This window comes from Trachemys scripta, chromosome 17 (genome assembly GCF_013100865.1).
Source record: "Trachemys scripta elegans isolate TJP31775 chromosome 17, CAS_Tse_1.0, whole genome shotgun sequence".
Lineage (NCBI taxonomy): Eukaryota > Metazoa > Chordata > Testudines > Emydidae > Trachemys > Trachemys scripta.
In genome coordinates, this window is record NC_048314.1 from 20063817 (window position 1) to 20082878 (window position 19062).

General features: G+C 47.0%; 1 protein-coding gene across 3 annotated transcripts in view; it reads left to right on the top strand.

The window, feature by feature from the left end:
- SNAPC4 (small nuclear RNA activating complex polypeptide 4) overlaps positions 1-16514 on the top strand; it is a 30239-nt gene extending 13725 nt beyond the window's left edge. For 2 of the 3 annotated variants that reach the window (XM_034793625.1, XM_034793627.1), the window contains 10 exons: positions 193-287; positions 2375-2460; positions 3774-4187; positions 5517-5606; positions 6589-6838; positions 7454-7524; positions 7845-7952; positions 9041-9068; positions 9733-11870; positions 15974-16514. In XM_034793625.1, the coding sequence (XP_034649516.1) occupies positions 193-287; positions 2375-2460; positions 3774-4187; positions 5517-5606; positions 6589-6838; positions 7454-7524; positions 7845-7952; positions 9041-9068; positions 9733-11870; positions 15974-16114 (3421 nt within the window). In that variant the 3' untranslated portion in view covers positions 16115-16514. Of the gene's footprint in view, positions 1-192; positions 288-2374; positions 2461-3773; positions 4188-5516; positions 5607-6588; positions 6839-7453; positions 7525-7844; positions 7953-9040; positions 9069-9732; positions 11871-13742; positions 13885-15973 lie in introns of all 3 variants that reach the window. The other variant, XM_034793626.1, reaches the window with a different exon arrangement.
- Positions 16515-19062: the final 2548 nt, after the last annotated feature.

Sequence of the window (19062 nt, forward strand, 5' to 3'; positions counted from 1 at the left end):
TCTTTGCTGAGAACCAAGGACTTGCATTACCAGCAATGGAGCTGCAGTGTCAAGGGTACAGGCATGTGGGACTGCATGGGGGAAGGATGGGGTCCACTGATTTTACTCTCTTCATTTAACTTTAGAAACATGTCTCATGAAAGAGAACATTTAATCCCGTTAAACTTTGTATCAAATCTTTTAATTTTCTAGGTATTTAAATGCATTACACCATGACGTAAAGAAAGGCAGGTGGAGTTTAGAGGAAAAAGAAAAGTTAATTGAACTGGTAGAGAAACATGGTGTAGGTAAGTTTTCACTGTGGCATGATCTTTAAGGGCTTGTAATGGTTTGAGCTGCCTTCCCCCTGCTCCCTCCCCCCACCCCTTTAAATTAAAATCCTGCAGTTAGTACTGGAGAACTTTGCTTCTTACTGAGAAATGCATATTGCCATCTTCCATGTATGGTATGGCTGCATGTAGTGATCTATGGAATAGGGAGACCGTTTACATAAAGGAGTCTTGAGATATTTCTGTGCACTGTGCAGTCCTGGTTACTGAAACCCTCTGCTTGTGAAGTTGACCAGTAGAGGGGAAGAATTCTATAAATGGGCTCCCTTGTGCATTACTTTCTTTCAGGAGAAGATCTTATGGCAGCACAGAAGCTTTGGGCATGCAGCTATACGCTTTCCTCTTCTAATAGTAATTACTGGAAGGGAACCTCTTTCCACCTTCTAACCCCAGCTACAAGTGTATGGCAAAGAGAGGTTGAGTTGGAGCACAGGACTGGGAACTAGGGATTCCTCTAGTTTTGGTCCAGCTCTGATACTGACTTTGTGGCTTTGCTATACAAATGTTATGTAATTTCTTGTCCACTTTTCATTTGGCTCACATCCAGTCTTGTGTTCCTAAAGCTCATGCTTCAGGAATGCACATAAGCATGTGTTTAAGTCCCATTGATTTCACTGCAGGGGTCAGGAAGGGATTTTCCCCACCTCCCCCCAATGTATTTGGGTTTTTTTGTGGTCTTCTTCCTCTGAAGCATCAGGGATGGCCACTGCAGGAGGTGGGACATGGATAGTGGGTAGGCCATGGCCCTGAGATGGCACCGAGCATTCTGTCTCTCTCAGGTGCTTGGTTGCCTGGCTCTTGCTCACATGCTCAGGCTCTAACTGATCACCATATGTGGGATTGGGAAGGAATTGTCCCCCAGATCACATTGGCAGTGACCTTGTTTATTTGTTTTTTTTTCTGGCTTCCTCTGCAGTGTATAGGGGCAGGTCACTCACCAGGATTATCTGGGCATATCTCCCTTCCTTTTCGTTGTGGGGGCCTCAGGCACCTCTGTCCCTTCTATTCTCCGCCTGTGGCATGTAGTGGTCTAGTCTCCTGTGGGCTGTAATGCTTTGGTGGCTGGATTTAGTGTGTGGGTGGTGGTGGTGGCCTGTGCTAGACAGGAGATCAGACTAGATGATCTGGTGGTCCCTCCTGGCCTTAAACTCGATGACTGTGTAAAAAGCACTTGCGTTAAAGGGATTCTGTCCCTTTAAAAATCACGCTACTTTCTGAATGTCGGCCTACTCTTGACGCAGGTAACCTCTCAGATTACTGGAACTGAAAAAGATTAGAGAGAAGAACAGTCCCCCACTTTTCCAGTTTATGTACTTTGTGAATTTCACAGCACTTTGCATATTGTCCATTTCAGCTTCCCTCTGTAGCTGGTCAGTTTCCTCTATATGGGCCTTTCACAGAGAGGCATGGGAGAGAGAAACCTTTTAAAAAGTAATAAAATGTGATCATAAAGCCTCTTTTCTCTACTCACACTCTCACTCGCACTCTGTCTGGGAGCTCAGGGCAGGTGTAGGATCTGAAACTAGTTGGAACTTTTCTTAAATTGACTAGATTTCAAGCTGATGTCCCTCTTATTTAATCCTTGCGTAACCCCTGTCTGGTAGGCTGTATTTTACATGTTGCTGTGAAGGAAGCTGAGGCGCAGAGGTTCAGATTCAGGAACGCACATAAGCATGTGTTTAAGTCCCATTGACTTCACTGCTTAAAGTTAAGCATGTTCTTGTCTTACTTCCTGAACTGGGACCAGAGGTTTTGACTCGCCTAAGGTCAGCCAGCACATCTGTAGCACACCTAGACACAGAAGCTAGATCAGTGTCCAGATGTCATGATTTAATGACACACAACCTCTTCAAAATTAGCATTTTGAGGGATACTTTTCACTGATGCCTGATTTTTCTTAAAAGTATTGCTATTCAGTGAAAAAAAATCTTAAATAAAAATCTTCCTAAACAGTATAAGTAAATATTATCTGGAGTCTAATCTGCTGAGAGAGGGACTTGCTTTCCTTAATTTAAGATATTAACATGGCCTATTTATCTCCTTAGGTCACTGGACTAAAATAGCTTCTGAATTACCACACAGAACCGGCTCCCAGTGTCTAAGCAAATGGAAAGCCTTGATTGGGGCTAAGGTATTGTAACTCTTTGATCTGGTATAGTGGGTTATCTTCCTTTTCCTTTGCAGTAATCAAATGACCTGTTTTGAAGTACAACATCCTGCTATGCTGTAGACCAGGGGTAGACAACCTATGGCACGTGTGCCGAAGGCGGCACTCAAGCTGATTTTCAGTGGCACTCACACTGCCCGGGTCCTGGCCAACGGTCTGGGGGGCCCTGCATTTTAATTTAATTTTAAATTAAGCTTCTTAAACATTTTAAAAACTTTGTTTACTTTGCATACAATAGTTTAGTTATATATTAAAGACTTATAGAAAGAGACCGTCTAAAAACGTTAAAATGTATGACTGGCACGTGAAACCTTAAATTAGCGTGAATAAATGAAGACTCGGCTCACCACTTCTGAAAGGTTGCTGACCCCTGCTGTAGACCCATCTTTTTTAAGAAAAGACTGGGAAAAGTCAATCCGACTCAGGTCAGTGAGCATTCAGGACCCGGGTCCTAGGACCCTGCTAGGGGGGTGGGTTGGAGCCCAAATCCAACTGTGATTGAATCCTCGCCCTGCCATTTTGAAGCATGGATGCGGCTCAAGCTGTGGATCTGAGTCAGAAAGTTGGTGTAGTGCAGTGTGGATGCATTAGCACGGTCCAGCAATTGTAAGCCCAAGTTTACAATGCTGTATGGACACTCAAGCATGGGCTTGGAAACACCAAGTCCAGAAACCTGGTTCCCACAGACGTGGGATTACAATGCAGTGTAGACACACCCTGTGGCCAGATTTTCAGTGGGGGCTGAACACACTTGAAAATCTGGCCACGTGTTTTAGGTACCTTAGGGCATGATTTTATTTGCCAGTGGGGAAAATGCCCATGAACTTCAGTGCTGCAGGATCAGATCCTGAATGGGGAGCTGTTGGGTGCTGAGCTCTTATTAAACTCTGGCCCCTGGTCCTGAAGGTTAAAGGTTTATAGAATCTAAACATGTGGAGATGCAAAAGACCTGTGGTGTCAGCGTATCCACTTGGTGCATTAAGCCTTGTTGGTGGAGACAGAAACCAGTGTTAGAACTTGCCTCTGTATAAGGAATTCTGAACTCATAAAAGGCTTTGGTCCTAGAAGTAGCATGTGAAATATGTCAGAGACTGTAAAGTGGGGTTGCCTCCTAGCAAACCATGCCTTCCTGATGGCGTGCTGTCCTCTAAAGCATTTGTATGTAATGCCAGCTGGTTGCCTCCAGCTCTAATGAAGAAGAAATGGGGGAGATGCAAATCAGTGGCGAATATTTGTCAGCTCTTATTTGTTGGGTTTGTGTTTTTAATGCTAAACAGAAGAAGTCTGGGCCGAGGAAACGTCTTAAGAAACGCAGGCGAGTGCGGAGACACAGTTCCAGCTCTTCAGAGAGCAGCAGTGAGGATTCAGAGCCGGAGCTAATGGATAGCTCTGAGGGCGAAATAGACCCTCCCTCAGGATTCAGGGGTAGAGTCCCTGGCCTCGACCTGTGGATCCCGACCAGGACAGATCTGGCCAAGTGCAGGAAAGCCAAACACTTGATTCCCTCCCTCTACTGTTCCACAAATGCTTATGTAAAGGGACACTTAAAACGAGGTCCAGCTACATCTGCTGGGGGAGGCAGGGACAGAGTCCCAGCCAATTCAGCAGGGTTAAGTACCATACTGAAAGGTATTGGATGTCCACCTTCTACTGACCTCAATTTGAAGGATCCAGAAGAACTGGTAAAGGAGGTGAGCACTTGACTTCTCCTTTAAAAAGATTGTACTGTTGGGCTGTCAACTAAGCTCAAGCTGTGAAGCGTTGATCAGGTAGGATGGGAGACCGCTAAGGCAAGTGGTGTGGGTGATTATGGCCCCTTTTTCTTCTCTGAATCATTACTGGGCCACTGCCCCTGTGTGTCATAGGGGACACTGTTGTGGGAAAGACCATCTTCTGGATGAAATGTAAAATCCAAGACCTTGCCCTTTATGGTATCCTCAAGGCCTCCGTAGCACTTCCTGTAAGAATAAGGTGTTAACCTCAAGTTCCTAGCCAAGTGCCAGTGTCCTCAATTGCATTCTGCTTGTCAATTCGCTCTGCCATGACACTCTTCCTGCCCAAACTGTGGCTTCGTGTGGCTGTCAAACAGCTGCCACCCTCCACCCCAGAGATGATGGTATTGCTGGGGTCAAGGAAGAGCCCTCAGTGCACAGAGGTGTGTTAGTATAAATTGTAGACCATTTCAGGTTAAAAGCTAACAAACAAAAGTGTATATTGGCCATGGGAGCCTCTATTAATCCCATGCAGATGAGGTATTTGCATAACTCAGGGGGAAAATGTAATGGTACTGTCTGGGTCACCCTCTTCGAGGTTGTTCCGGAAAATCAAATTGTCAGGTGTAGCATTGGCTTGATATTCAATCAATTATACTGCTTTATTTTCCTGAACAACTTCACCACACCCCAACGGGATGAGGTGCCTTTGGAAAATTTTACGCAGCGTGTCTTGTGGAGACTTTGATTACCCAGTTTCTCTGGGAAAAGTTTCAGGTTTGTTTCCCCCCTTCCTTCTCTCCCTCCCTACCCCGCCTCCCCCCCCGTGAAGCCAGAAAAGCAGAACAGGTGGGTCAAAATGGTCCTAAATTTGGGTTTCGTAATGTTTTTTCTTTTGTTACTTCAGAGGAAAGTTTATATGCAAACCAAACATTGCAGCACTGGGCTAGTGTGTGAGAGAGACAGAAAGTTAAACTGACCACAAACGAAAGTTGAGCTGGTCTTAATCCTGTACATTTTTGTTTTGGCTCCTGGCTTAGATAAATTCATGGAGGATAGGTCCACCGATGTCTATTAGCCAAGATGGTTAGGGATGCAACCCCATGCTCTGGGTGTCCCTAAACCTCTGACTGCCAGAAATTGGGACTGGATGACAGGGGCTGGATCACTTGACAAATTGCCCTGTTCTGATGGCTCCCTCTGAAGCACCTGGCACTGGCCACTGTCAGAAGAAAGGACACTGGGCTAGATGGACCATTGGTCTGACCAGTATGGTCATTCTTATGGCTTCTGTATACTTTCCTCTAGGCTTCCATAAGAGGAAAGCAAGTGTTAAAGGTTACCCTGGAAGATGTGAGGAGAGTGCTAAGAAATAATACCTGTTCTCAGAGGAAATGCGTAAGTGCCTTTTGTTTGGTTGTTCTGACTTCCCCCGCTAATAGCACAGACAATCTGTTTGGAATTCCAGGTGTTCTTCATGACACCCATGTGATGGACTGAAGGGAGTAAAATTCCCAAAGCAGCTTTAACCTCCACGCTCCTATTTCCTGTCTGAGCTCTTGTTAAAGGGCCAATGATGCGTGTAGCTCTGAGACTGCCTCTAAACATATACCTAACCAGGCTATGCACTTAAACAATGCTAGGGCTTTAGGGACTGAGAGTTCCACGTGCTCTCCACTAAACTTAGTGCCTTGCACTTCTCATTTATATGCCCCAATGGAAGGCCTCGCTTTAGCGCGCATGTGATCAGCTGAGTTTGTTTTTTAATCCTCCGTGAAGGACCAAACCCACAAGTGTTTCAACTGGTGGTTTATCCAGTGTAATCCTGCCATAGGGAGCAGCATTTGAGCCCTGAGTTCTGTGTATAAAAAAAGATAAGTATCTAATGTGCAATTAACAAGGGAGGCAAAACAAACAGTCTAATTGGTCAGCTGCTTACAAACTATGCCCTGTCCCCATCTACACTGAAATAGTAGAATGCCCTGTAACTAATAATTTTGGGATCCCTAAAGACGTGGTTAGGAACTCACATTGATGCACTTTGTGAAGGGGAAACGGAAGGATAACAGTACTCTCAATTCCTAACCTAAGCAACCTTACGGCTCTCCTATAATCATTTAATGTTGGTTGTCTGACCTATAACCTCTGCCCCGGTAAGAAATCCAGGGTGTATATGCTTTCTTCTAACCTGCAGCCTTTATTTTAACACACAGTAAGTGTTTGACCCCAGTGTCCTGGTAAAATGGAATAAAAACCCACTGGAGCAGCTCCTCCACTGGCATATGTCTGCATCATTCCATAGAATTCCATGGAGCTCTGCTAATTTACAGCTGCTGGTTTCAATTTTTATGATCTTATATCTTTGTTCTGCCATATACAGCAAGACGGGCTACGGAAGCCTTATGTCTCCTCTTCAGCAGTGGTTTCTGGAGTGACGCCGGGCACGTCAGTTGGCCAGGTGCTGCAGGGATTACAGAACACTAAGGAGAAACAGTACCGTCGCCAGAGAGAGCAATTCCATAGAAAGAACCTGGAGAGGAGGCTCCTGATGGCAGTGACTCCGTGGGTGGGCAATGTCCTACTGCCTTGTGCCTTTAGAGCCGAGAGGGCGGCATCCCGTCAGACAAAAGGTACCACTGCCCCCATCAGGTTTCTAACTGTTTTTCCCCCTTCCCCCCCACCTTGCACAAGCATGGCACCAGACTCTTAAACAAGGCTCCAGGATTGTGCCTTAGGACACAGCACCTTTCATCTCGGGATCTCAAAGCACCTTTGACCACCTGAGGTGTAAGGTAAGTGGCATTACCTCTTACCATTTACGGTACAGATACCAGAGACCCAGACAGGGGAAGTGGGTAGCCCCATGTCACACAGCAAGGTGGCAGCAGAATTGGCAATAGAACCCAGGAGTTGTATTTCTAGTCTCCTGCCCTAACCACTAGACCACACTCCTCCTGTGTAGGTTAGATTTTATTGAGGCAGTACTTTTTCCTATCCACCAGTCACTGTTAATCAAGAGGCAGGGAATTATGCTCATTTATTTACTCAAAATATATGGTCATTCTGACATCTTAACAGGGGATTCTCTTTTGCCAGAGTCTTTTATAAGAGCAGGGTGAGTTGCAAGTGTCGCTATTCAGCTCCTCAAATGTTGACTATTGGAGGGGTGCTGCTCATAACCCTCCGCACACCTATGTGAATGTCCACTTACGTTTTTTTTTTTTACATTGGATTCTTTTTTCCAGCTCTTGTTGTTCAAGAACAGCTTCAGACAGTCACACTGGCCAGCACTCCAGTGTTCACGCTCTTCATTCAGGTGGGCACCGCTGCATTAACTGGACTCCAGAGTTTTAACAGTTATTTTTATACTTGTATTTGATAGGTATTTAACATCCATCAGTGACACCTCATTTTGCTCTGGAATCATTACGTCTCGCTGTATTTATATGGCCCACGTAGAGAAGCCATGATTGTAAATTCAGCTTTAAAAAAATCGTAGCTTCTTTCCAGTGGCAACAAAAGGGCCGAGCTTCTTCAAATGAAATGTCTCCTGTTTGCAGGGTGCCGTCCCGTTCACCCCCAGAATGCCTCTCTTCCGAGCTGAGCTTTAACATAAGATTTTTCATCTCCTTGCAGCTCTTCCAGATTGACACTAGTGGCTGCATGAAGGTTATTCGTGAGAGGAAGATGAGGCAGTCAGACCTCATCAAGGCCATGGCTGGGAATACAAGGAGACTTCAGCAGGTACTGTGCGCGTTGTTTCAAACCCTGTCCCATCGTGCGAGCCGCAAGGGGGCGCCTGGGTGGAAATCACCAGCTGCTTTTGTTAAGGGAAGCCGTACGTATCCTGTTTGTCAGCTCCTGCTTTGTACCTCTCACAGAGGAGACTAAACCCAATGTTAATGTGGCTGAGTGGATAGGGCACCGAACTGGGCAGTGGGAGAGCTGGGTTGAGTTTCCAGTTCTGCCACTAACTCTTGGTGACCAGTCTAGTCACTTAACTCCTATTTCCCTCAGCTATAAAATGAGGTTAATAAAAGTCACTTACCTATGTAAAGCTCTGTGAGATGTACTAGTGAAATGCTGTATTAGAAGAGGAAGTGGCTGTTGTGAATTTGTAATTACAACTGGCTAAATGGCTTGTCTAGACAGTCCAAGCTTTGGATACCTTATGCTCGCTGGGTCTGCTGCTGATTCTCTTTTCAAAAGCTGGTACTAGGCTCTCCCACGCATCCCCGTCATACCGTATGTGCAGGCAATAAAACAATTCTTTATCTGTATTGTAGTAGTGCCTGGGAGCTAATGGGGAAAATAGTAAAGATGTCTTTGCTGTTGGTGTTCACAGTAATGAAAGGATCAGCTGGGCCCTTGCCTTCACGAGCTGATGCTCTGTGGCTGAATAATTAAAGTGGTGCCAACTGGCTCCAAGAACAGCAACATCTACCAAGGAGGATTGTTTGTGTGTGTCTCTTACCAGAAGTTCTGACTCCCGTTCTAGGCCAAGTCTTGTGAACCTGCAGCTCAAACTCTCTAAAAGAGGCATGTGGCGTCAGTAGAAGGGAAGATAAGAGAAATCAGACCTGCACTGACATCAGTAGTTTTATTGGGGTCCACTTCTGACATATGTTTTTCAGTGTCCTGAGGATATTTTCCTGCTAATGCACCAATGTATAGCTGCCAGAATCCTGTTTTCCTGCTGGAGTACAAAGCCCTCCCAGAAACATCTGGAGAAATGATATACCCACAATATGAGTGCCCTCTACTTCAGTGCCATGTATCTGATCTCTAGATATCCCAAGAACATAATTCATAATCTGTTTCCTTTTTTGCAGCCCTCCGGCCGTTCCAAGAACTCTTCAGGTACCTACCCTAACACTTCCATTTATTTTCACAATATACAGGGACTTGTGCTTAGTTAATCACTGGTTAATACGACTCTCAATCTAATCTGATAAAAGCCTCAAGAACAAAATCGCTTTTCATTTTCCTCTCTGGGGGCTTTTAAGCTGGTGGTATTTGATCATTCCATTACTGGCTATAGAAAGTTGCCACTTAATAAAGAAGGGCAAAGATTCTGGAGGGACAGGGTGACCAACAATGCTGTGACATCCTCTCTGGACATTAGCACTGTAGTGCTGTTGAAGGCTAGGTGTTCTGGCAGAGCACCCTGGCACGGTCTAATACCGGTGCTGAATGCTGGTGTTGTATTGACCTGATTGAGCGGGTGTTCCCTTCCATGGAATATAGTTCTGCCAGTAAGTTCTGCACACGACCCCTGGGACGATAGTTACATTCGCTCCTCATTACTGGGATTCAAGTGTGTCGCTCCTTTTTTAGAGGACCTCAGAACAGGGCGGATTAGATCCATTTTCTGTCGTAGAGTCCCCTGGAGCTCCCCTTTAGCATGAATGGCAGTCGTGTGTTACTTACCATGTTAAGTTACCCTCTGGTTTAATAGCTAGAGCGCGACTTTTAAAGCCTCATTTGGCTTTGCAAGCATTGATAAAATCTCTTCTTTCTGCAGGCTCGCCAGCACAGCCCCGCTCCCAGAGGGTCCCAGCAAAGGGAAGAGCCAGGAAACCCATTGCCTTAAAAGCAAAGGAAAACCCTGCAGCTGTGTCAGCGGGTGTCCCTACTCTTCCCACTCCCAGGCAAAAGCCTAAAACCGTCTCCGAATTACTGAGGGAGAAGAGGCTGCGGGAGTCCCGGGCTAAGAAAGCTTTGCAGAGAACAGTGATTCTTGCCCCCCAGGTGTTGGTTTCGCCCTCTGTGATAATCCAGCACCCTGTGCAGCAGGTAATTCCTGCCCCACCAGTAGGAAGTGAGCCTCAGCCAGCTAGATTGGTAGGTAGCAGGAATGCTCCGGCAGCGTGTGTACCAGTGTCATTATCTTCATTTACTCCTGTCATGGCTTCTGTCTCCTCTCCCAAACCTGTCGGAAGCCATTCATCTCCAGCCCCAGAATCTGCAGAGAGCACTTGCTCCTCCGAGAGGAGAGCAAAATCCGAGAGAGCGCTCAGTGAGGCAGCTTTGGGAGATGTGTCCAAAGGTGAGGCTTCTCAGGAGAGACCCATGGGTGCAGGGGAGAATGGCCTGTCCCAGCGGTGCAAGACAGCTCAACCATTCAGTGGCAGCTCAGCACCTGCAGTCTTGCAAAACCATGCCTTTGTGCCCCATCAGATTGCACTGATGCCGTCGTCAGCCATTTCTCTGAACCCTGCCGCCATGAAGTCAGGCCCCAAGGAAACCTCTCCCTCCACATCCACGACTTGTGCCCCAGCACTGGTCACATCACAGCAGAATCCAATCAATCTGTTGCCTGCTATCCTAGCTCCCCAGAGAGGGTCTCCCGTGGTTCCCAAGAACATTATGCCCATCACCTGGGTGGTAACGCCACAGGGTTTGATCCCCACCTCGGTACAAGCATTGGTGAGTGTTCATAGCCAAGGGAAGCAGCCTGCAGCTGGGATCGTAGGCAGTGTTGGCAAAAATCAGAGTCGCACTGGAGAGACCTCTGCCCCAAGAGTGCTGCAGATGCCACCCGAAGCAAGTCACCCTCCCATCGGGTGCACAGGTACGCAAGTGCTGAGCCCACAGTTAGTGGAAGGGGCACCCTCAGGGAAGACTGTTTGCTTAAACCCTTCCACTCATTCCTCATCCGTAACCTGCTCGGATCCTGGGCACAACTCACCCAGCATGACTCCTCTAGCTCCTGCATCTTTAAACAGCCTCTCGAGGATATCCGACTCCTCTGGAGAGAGGAGTGCAACTCCAACGAGCCTTCCAGATGAAGGAGCAGCTCTGCACCCCAGCCCTGTGGTGTTGCCCCAAGCGAAGCCTCCTGCAAGCACTCCGTGGGCTGACCCGCTCTGCTCATCAAGTCTCCCTGGCCCGGGCGAGAGCAATAACTGCAATACACTCACCGGGGCTGCCTCCAATCCAAACGTCCTGCTGGAAGGGAGCCTGGTGCAAAGGCCAGATCGGCTTCTGGCATGTAACAACATAGTAGAGAACTCAGATGCTCCTGGTGCACAGGTAGCCAGGAACAGGCCGATCTTCCCAAAGCCACAGAGCACCCCAAAAGTGGACAACCCCCCTGGACTGCCCACGCCCAGTGCCGAAAAGAATCTCCTGGACGTCAGCCTTCTCTCCCTTGAGGACGAGGCTTCGGTGAAGGAGTGGCTGAGAGGGAAGCGGGGCATCCCGGTGCCCCCATTGGAAACCAGCTTGGCTTACTTGCCGCCTTTCTTGTGCAACTTGAAAACGCTCTCCAGGCTGCTTCTGCAGAAGAAGACACTGGAGCAGTGTGTGTCGTGCCTCGGGGCCTCTGAAGAGCGCAAGGATGGGGGCGCTGGGGCTGATCTGCCTTCTGTCAGAGAGCTGGTGTGGCGGAAACTCAGCGATAACCCTGCCTATCTCCTGCTGAAAGCCAGATTTTTAGCAGCATTTACTCTCCCAGCCGTCCTAGCAACTCTGTCTCCTCCCACTGTGACTACAACTCTCTCCAGCCGCTGGCAGTGGTCAGAGAGTGAGGAAGAGGAGTCCCCTGCTGATAAGGAACTGATGGAGGCAGAAAGCTGTGGGAAAGAGCCAGCGAAAGTACCCTTGGATAGCACAGTTGGCATTGTCCCTGGGAGTGAGGATGCTGACATCACTAATCAGGTAAAGTCAAAGCAGTGAATTGCTCCTATTGGGGTTAATGGCAAAACTTCCATTGGCTTTGGTGGGGCCAGATTTGGCTCGTAACTTTTTTTTTTTCCTTTTTGAATAAGTATGGATTTACGTGTTGAGAACGAGGGAAAAGTTTCCCTGCTTCACACGCAATACCCTGCATCCACGGAACTGTGATTGGACCCCTCTTTCCCCCCTCGCCACCCCAAAAGGATCAAGCTCCCATGCAACATGTTAGACCCGGATTATGCACCACTCCTTCCCACCCATGCCAAAGCCCTCTTCCCCGGAGCACCCAGTCAGTAGGTACAGCATAGTCAGTGCAGCGTCTCTGGTTCTGTTAAATATGAAGCTCAGGTTAGTTTACAGTACCCCCAGGTTTTCACTGGGCTGCAGATGTAAACCCAGAGCTGCTTTGTAGAAGGTTGTCGGAGGGAATCTGGAGAATTTGGGTAGGGCTTTTGGTAGCCATGACGGCACAGAAGTCGGTTTTGGTTTCGCAATCGTGCATTTCTTGGTTGCGATCTTCAGAGATTTTCAGTAACTTAAATTCTCTTTATAGTGTTAAAACACAAATGATCCTTCACTTCTAACCCTGTTTCTAGACCTATTCTCAAAGCTCCTGTTTACAGAATTGGTGGTGGTTCCCATAAAACTCCTCCTTTTAGGCTTGTGCTGGTGGATACTACAGTAGAGCAAAGCAGAAAGGATGCTTGGGGAAGACCTGCAGCTTCCAGGAAAGCTTGGGTTAGCAGGATTGGGTGTGTCTGAGAATTCCTTACATTGTGGATAGGGAACACGGTGGTCTTTGCATCTCCAGGATGTAAGGGGAAGAGCACCTATGTCCCTATGTAGAATGTGAGGTTCCTACTCCACAGCGTCACGTGTGACTAGACTAGGGTTTTCCAAGTGCTTGTATGCCTGTCCGATGGAAGGGGTTTTGGGGGCGAGACGTTCCTGCTGAAGGTCCGTAACACCGAAGGGGTGGACGGTGATTATACCTCATTCTCGGGCTCTCCTGATCCTTATTCCTTTGTTCCTATGTTGCTACCGGCAGTCCCTTCCTAGAAGAGCTGATCAAAGAAGGGTGTTAAAATAGTGCTGGCTTCATCCCTTCTCCTTAGGGAAGAACCTGCAGCTAGGTTTGCCCCCTGCGTCAGCCCCACAAGCTCAGATACTGGGGTGCTAAGCACAGTGGGTCGTACCCAGGAGGGGCTCCCAAATTGCTCTGGGGTGGGCGAAGACTTACGGGTCCTGCCGCCCGCCCGCCTTCAGTCAGAGCTGCTTCATTTCAGCAGCGGGGAGCTGATGGGGAGAAGTCAGACTGGATTCCCTTTACCTACTAGAATGTGCGCACGGTCCAGGTGGCTGCATCGGGGTGGGGAAGAGTCTTTCACTTTGAGAGACTCTGGAGCCCCTTGTTCAGCAGGGCCCCGGCCTGACCCCCAGCTGCAGTGGCAAAAACATCGTGTGGGAGGAGGAATCATTCCCACGCAGCCAGGCAGAGGCTGTGAGCTAGGGAGCTGCTGTAAAAGCAAGGCTCCAGCTTGAATCCTTGCAGTATCACTGTCCCCAGGAGGAAACACCCGAGCATTGACTAGATGAATTTTTACTACACTCTATATGTAAAATTCCTCACTATTGGGAGAACACTTGCTGTCTGGCACGGCTGTGTGATCGAGGGGAACAGGCATCACATTGTGCTTTTAATGATCTGGGAATAAAGAGAGGGCTATTTTCGTTCCATTCTTTCCCTGCCTGGCCAGAATCCCTGAATGATTTGTGGGGAGGGGGTTCCGGTCCTTCCTGCGGTCCCAAGTATCTTCAGCCTGCCGTAATGCCCTGTCACTGGTTATGTTGCAGGGTGCTGGAGCTGACGCTCTTACTGTCCAATCGGTCTCAGACTCCTGCGCTGACGTGGGTGAGGCCAGAGTTCTGCGAACCAGGAGAAGTGCTCGCTTCAGGAAGAGGAGGCGGCGGACGTGAGAGGAGCATAGGGAGAAATGTTAGTAACTCCGCTGTGAAGCCGCTATTTCTCACTTGAGGAGAGAGACCTGGAGAGGGACTTGTGTGAGGCACAGCTTAGAAATAGCTGGGGAATCGTGTCTCCGGGCCTATAGCAATGGTTTGAAACAGGCCTCTCTCGCCTTCACTCTGGGCATGCAGGTCTGAAGTCACTTGTTTAGCCATGAGCAGTAAAGACCATAATTACAAGGCATGCTACATTTATACAGTGCTTTTGTCAGGGTTCCCTCCCCACTCTGAACTCTGGGGTACAGATGTGGAGACCTGCATGAGAGACCCACTAAACTTGTGTTCCACTAGCTTAGGTTAAAAACTTCCCCAAGGCTCAAATTCCTTTCCTTGTCCTTGGATGGTATTACTGCCACCACTAAGTGATTTAACAAACATTCAGGGAGGGGCCACTTGGAGTCCTATCTCTTCTCCTCTCCCTTCCCCCTCCCCCCCCCCCAAAAAAAAAAATATCCCCCAAGCCCCTTCATACCTTTGGGTTTTTAGGACACTAAAAACCCATCAGGTTCTTAAAAGAAGAACTTTATAATAAAGAAAAAAGTAAAAGAAGCACCTCTGTAAAATCAGGATGGAAGGTAATTTTACAGGGTAATAAAAAGATTTAAAACACACAGGATTGTCCCTAGGCTCAATTTCAAAGTTACAAAACAGGAATAGTATAGAGGGGTAGCCGTGTTAGTCTGGATCTGTAAAAGCAACGAGTCCTGTGGCACCTTATAGACTAAGAGATGTATTGGAGCATGAGCTTTCGTGGGTGAATACATGCATCCGACGAGGTGGGTATTCACCCACGAAAGCTCACGCTCCAATACGTCTGTTAGTCTTGCCACAGGACTCTTTGCTGCTAAAACAAGAATAAACCTCCCTCTTAGCATAGGGAAAATTCACAAGCTAAAACAAAAGATAATCTAATGCATTTCCTTGCTGTTACTTACAATTTCTGTAATTTTAGATGTATCATTTCGGTAGGAGCTGGGTTACCTGCTTGATCTCTTTGTTCCAAGAGGGAACAAAAACAAAGAGCACAAACAAAACCTCTTCTCCTCCCCTCCCCCTCCCCCTCCCTCCCAAGATTTGAAAGTATCTTCTTTCCCCCATTGAACCTTCTGGTCAGGTGCCAACTAGTCTAATTGAACTGATTAACCTCTTACAGGTAAGTGATTCTGTACCTCTGGCCAGGAGGGATTTGGTTGTTACCCTTCCCTTTATATTTGACAGCTTTAGAGACAAAGGCCCACTGTCATATGGACTCAACAGCCCAGAGTCCTTGCAGTCAGTGGTGAGAATTGGTCGTAAGGCATTGCAATTGATAGTGAGAGTTTTGCGCGATTGGTTGCTAAGATAAGACAAGTTTAAACAAAAACAAAACAGCAGATGACAGTTTAGATAAGGAGGAGTGAGCTCTTGGGGAGAGGAATGTTTGAAGGATGTATTTAAAGCTATTGGCTCCTGCTGCAGAACCTAAACATTGTCCCAGTGTCTTCTCTACACCTTGGCTGCCATGTGCCCCGTGCTGATGGCCTTAGCAGAGTTCTGGTGATAGGGGTTCACTTGGGCTGCTTTGTCTGCAACAGTGGAGCAAAGATACTGAAGGTCCTACACTAGCAATGGCAGCTGTTGTTGATTTTTAAATTCTCAGTGGCCAGAGTGGTGGACTTTTAAATAGAGTGCAAAAGATGGTCTCTATCAGGCAGTGCTTTTAACGTGAGTAAGATCACCCACAAGCCGCTGCTGGGCAAAAGGAGTGTTTAATTCTTAGAGGGCCTGGGGAGTTGGATGCTTTTCATGTCTCTACCATAGACTCTCTGCAGGGCAAGTGGTTTCCTTTCTTGTACTCACAGGGCTAACACCATACTGCCCAGGTGTGCTGTGGTCTGATCAACATAAAAAACATCAACAGCTTTTGGTTGACAGGTACCAAATAAGTGCAAAGATTTTTTTTGCCTTGATATCCCTCCTCAGTTCATGGAGTTGTTCTCGTTTCTTTTTGATTCTTTTCTTAAATGGCTTTAGAAACTCTGTCCTATGACTAATGAGAGGTGAATGTGTCCTTATTACAGGAGTCTCTGAATGAAGCTTGCTTTCAGACGTGGCAGTACCAGCTGTTCCTTGCACTACCGACCAGTGACGCGTCAAATAAACTGACTCCGCAGTTCTGGGGAAGAGAGGAAAATGGTTGCACTGTTTTTCCCAACACTTAACCAAGTCTGTATATTACTGCAGTTCTCGTTTAAAACCACTAATTGGGAAAGTTAGAGACGGAAGTCTTTCTTTTTTTCTTCTTCTTCTTCTTGACACAGACTGATTCTGTTCTAACACACTTAGTCGGGCAGCAGCATGGACAAAAGTGGGAGAAGACTATTGGAGACAGGCGTTAAAAATGAATGCTTGTTTGTTTTTTGTGTTGGAGCCTATTTATATAAATGTCTGTCCCCAGTTCAGAACATGCGTCTCAGTTTGTGTTTTTTAATGCTGTGGCAATGCTTGTGGTTGACAATTAACTGGTTCTGAGGTGACAACACTGTTGAATGATCAGTGGATTTATTTTGTACCTGAATGATTCTGACTGTTTGATTAAATATAAATGTTGTATTTTTCTCATTTAAAAAGATTTAGGCATGTTCTTTCTGGCCCCACAAACAGGAGAGGTTTCATTTGAATAAGCTTTCCTGTAAGTGTTTGGTCTTTGACATCAAGAAAGGTGATGTTTGTTTCCTCACATAGAACCCAGGAGGGAGTGGGAATCGGCTGATCTTGTGGTTAAGACACAGGACTTGGTTACACAGGATCCCCTTCCTGGCTCTGCCGCAGATTACAGTGCAGTCTTGGGCATGTCACTCTGTCTCTAGTTCCTCATCAGCAAAGCAGGGATTTTTGTCCCCCGGGAGTGCTGAGGCTAAATGAATGAAAGCTGCTAAAGTCTGAGTTCCATGGATGAAAGATGCTGGGGAAGGGCAGACGCTGTGGAGTGGCTCTAATTTCCCAGGAGCATGGCAGTGATTTCAGGCTGTAGTGATGCTATGAAGCGTGGCCTCGCCGGCAATGCTTTGTCCCACCCTATCCTGGTGCTTTCCAGGGTCGCTAAGTCCCAGTAGGCCAAGATGCTATTAGAATGTTAAGCCTGTATCGTGCCCAGAGAAGGGAATTTCAGGCGAGTTTCCCCCTCCTGAAGCGTGTGCGAGCCTTCACCCCCCTGCATGAAATTCACCCTAGGGCACAAGCTTTGCCATGAAACCATGTGCATCACTTGACACACAGCTGTTAACATGAGGCTTAAGTGGGGCGTAGAACCTTCTGCCCTGGAGTCAATGTGCCTTTGTGAATGCCACTTAGGTAATGACACCTGCTGGGCTGACTAGCCGGGCTGCCACTGTGCTGCATCTGATCTCAATTTCTGGTGATTTGAACCTAACATCAAAGAGAATCTTGAGAATTATCAGACACAAACATGATTTGTTGGGGAAAAGTCACCATGGCTTTTGCAAAGGGAAGTCATGCCTCACCAAGCTATTAGAATTATTTGAGGATGTCAGCAATCATATGAATAAGTGTGACCAAGCTGATATAGAGTACTTGGATTTTTAGAAAGCCTTTGAGAAGGTCCCTTAGCAAGGGCTCTTGAGGAAACTAAGCAGTCATGGGATAACAGGGAAGTTCCTGTTTAAAAGATACAGTGCTGTAGAAAAGTTTGCAGATGATACAAAATTATTCAAGATAGTTAAGTCCAAAGCTGACTATGAAGAGTTATGGGAGATCTCAAAAAAACTGGGTGTAATCTGCACCCGCCCACTTCTAAAGGCCCCTCCCCCAGTTTCTGGTGGTCATCTCTGGTGATGGGGTCTAATCGTAATGCCTCCTATTTAATGGGTTAATTGGAATGTGATGGTTGACCACCTCACACTTGGAGGGTTGAGTGTGGTATGTGGCCAGCAAGCTAGGACTAAGGTATGGAGCATGAGGGGGAGAATAGAAATAAGGACCATACTATAGAGCATCCCTATAATTCAAGGACTTGGGATGCCCACACCTTTGGTCTAGGTGGTACTCCACCAGATGGTGGGGTGGGAGAATTGGACTGATTCTGGATGCTGTCCTCAGCATCTATTGCAGAGATGGTATATGCAGTGTGCACAGGTTCCATCCTGTGTGCTGGCACCAAAAGGGGGCTCCGTGAGGGAGATCTCTCCAGTGGTTTGGCTTTAAAAGTAACCCCCTTCCCCTACTGTGCTACAAACATGCCCAACACCTGGATTCTGTTGTAATGGAGATTGGAGGACACAAGAGTGGAATTCCCAAAACCATTTAATAGAAAGAGCCAGAAATTTAGTTATTAAATGAAGAAAACTTAAGCTACAGCTCAGTCCTGAGCATCAGTCACGCTAGTGAGTCCTTTACCTATCTGTGTCTATTACACAGCTGAAGAAATGATCAATAAGCAAACTTTCACCTAGGAACCAAGTGAGGTCATCTGAAACTATCACAGCCCTCGCTTGTCTGAAGTTGAGCCTCTGTCTTCGGTGGTTATAACAAATTAGAGTTTATATATCTTCAAGACCATTTCCTTCAAAAAAACAAAAATCACTGCCAGCTGACACCTGCAGACCCAATGCTCCTGGAGCGACCTCTTACCATTATTTGTCAAGAAAGCATGGAAACAGAGGCAGGTTTTTATACTTTAAGATGGCACTGACGTACTGTCATGATGACAGGCCCCACGAGGTAGATCGGCGTATCAATTAGCACATTGCTTTCAGATCAGCCTCACTCGAAGTCTTCAAAGTGTGTCTTAGAAGGCGTATGCTAGGCATGCAGTTTGTACGCAGCAGGAAGCACCAATCAGTTTTGCCCCACCCAGCGGGTTGTGCTGAGATGCCCAGGAGCAGGGCTCTGACAGCCCTGCGTGAGGCTGTTCAGGAGTTTAGACTGTCGAACAAAAGCAGGGAGAGGTGCTGATCCAACGCTGTGTGATGCTGCATTAACTGCAGGAGTATCGAGTTATGAGAATCCTCTGGACTCTTTTAAAATCAGGTGTCTGTCGAATTGTCATCGCTGTTACAAGTCTCACGTTGTGTGGGAAGAACAACAGAAATAGTTCTGTAAAGGAGCAGTCAAAATGATTTGTGTGCCTGCTTAAAATCCTCCAGTGATT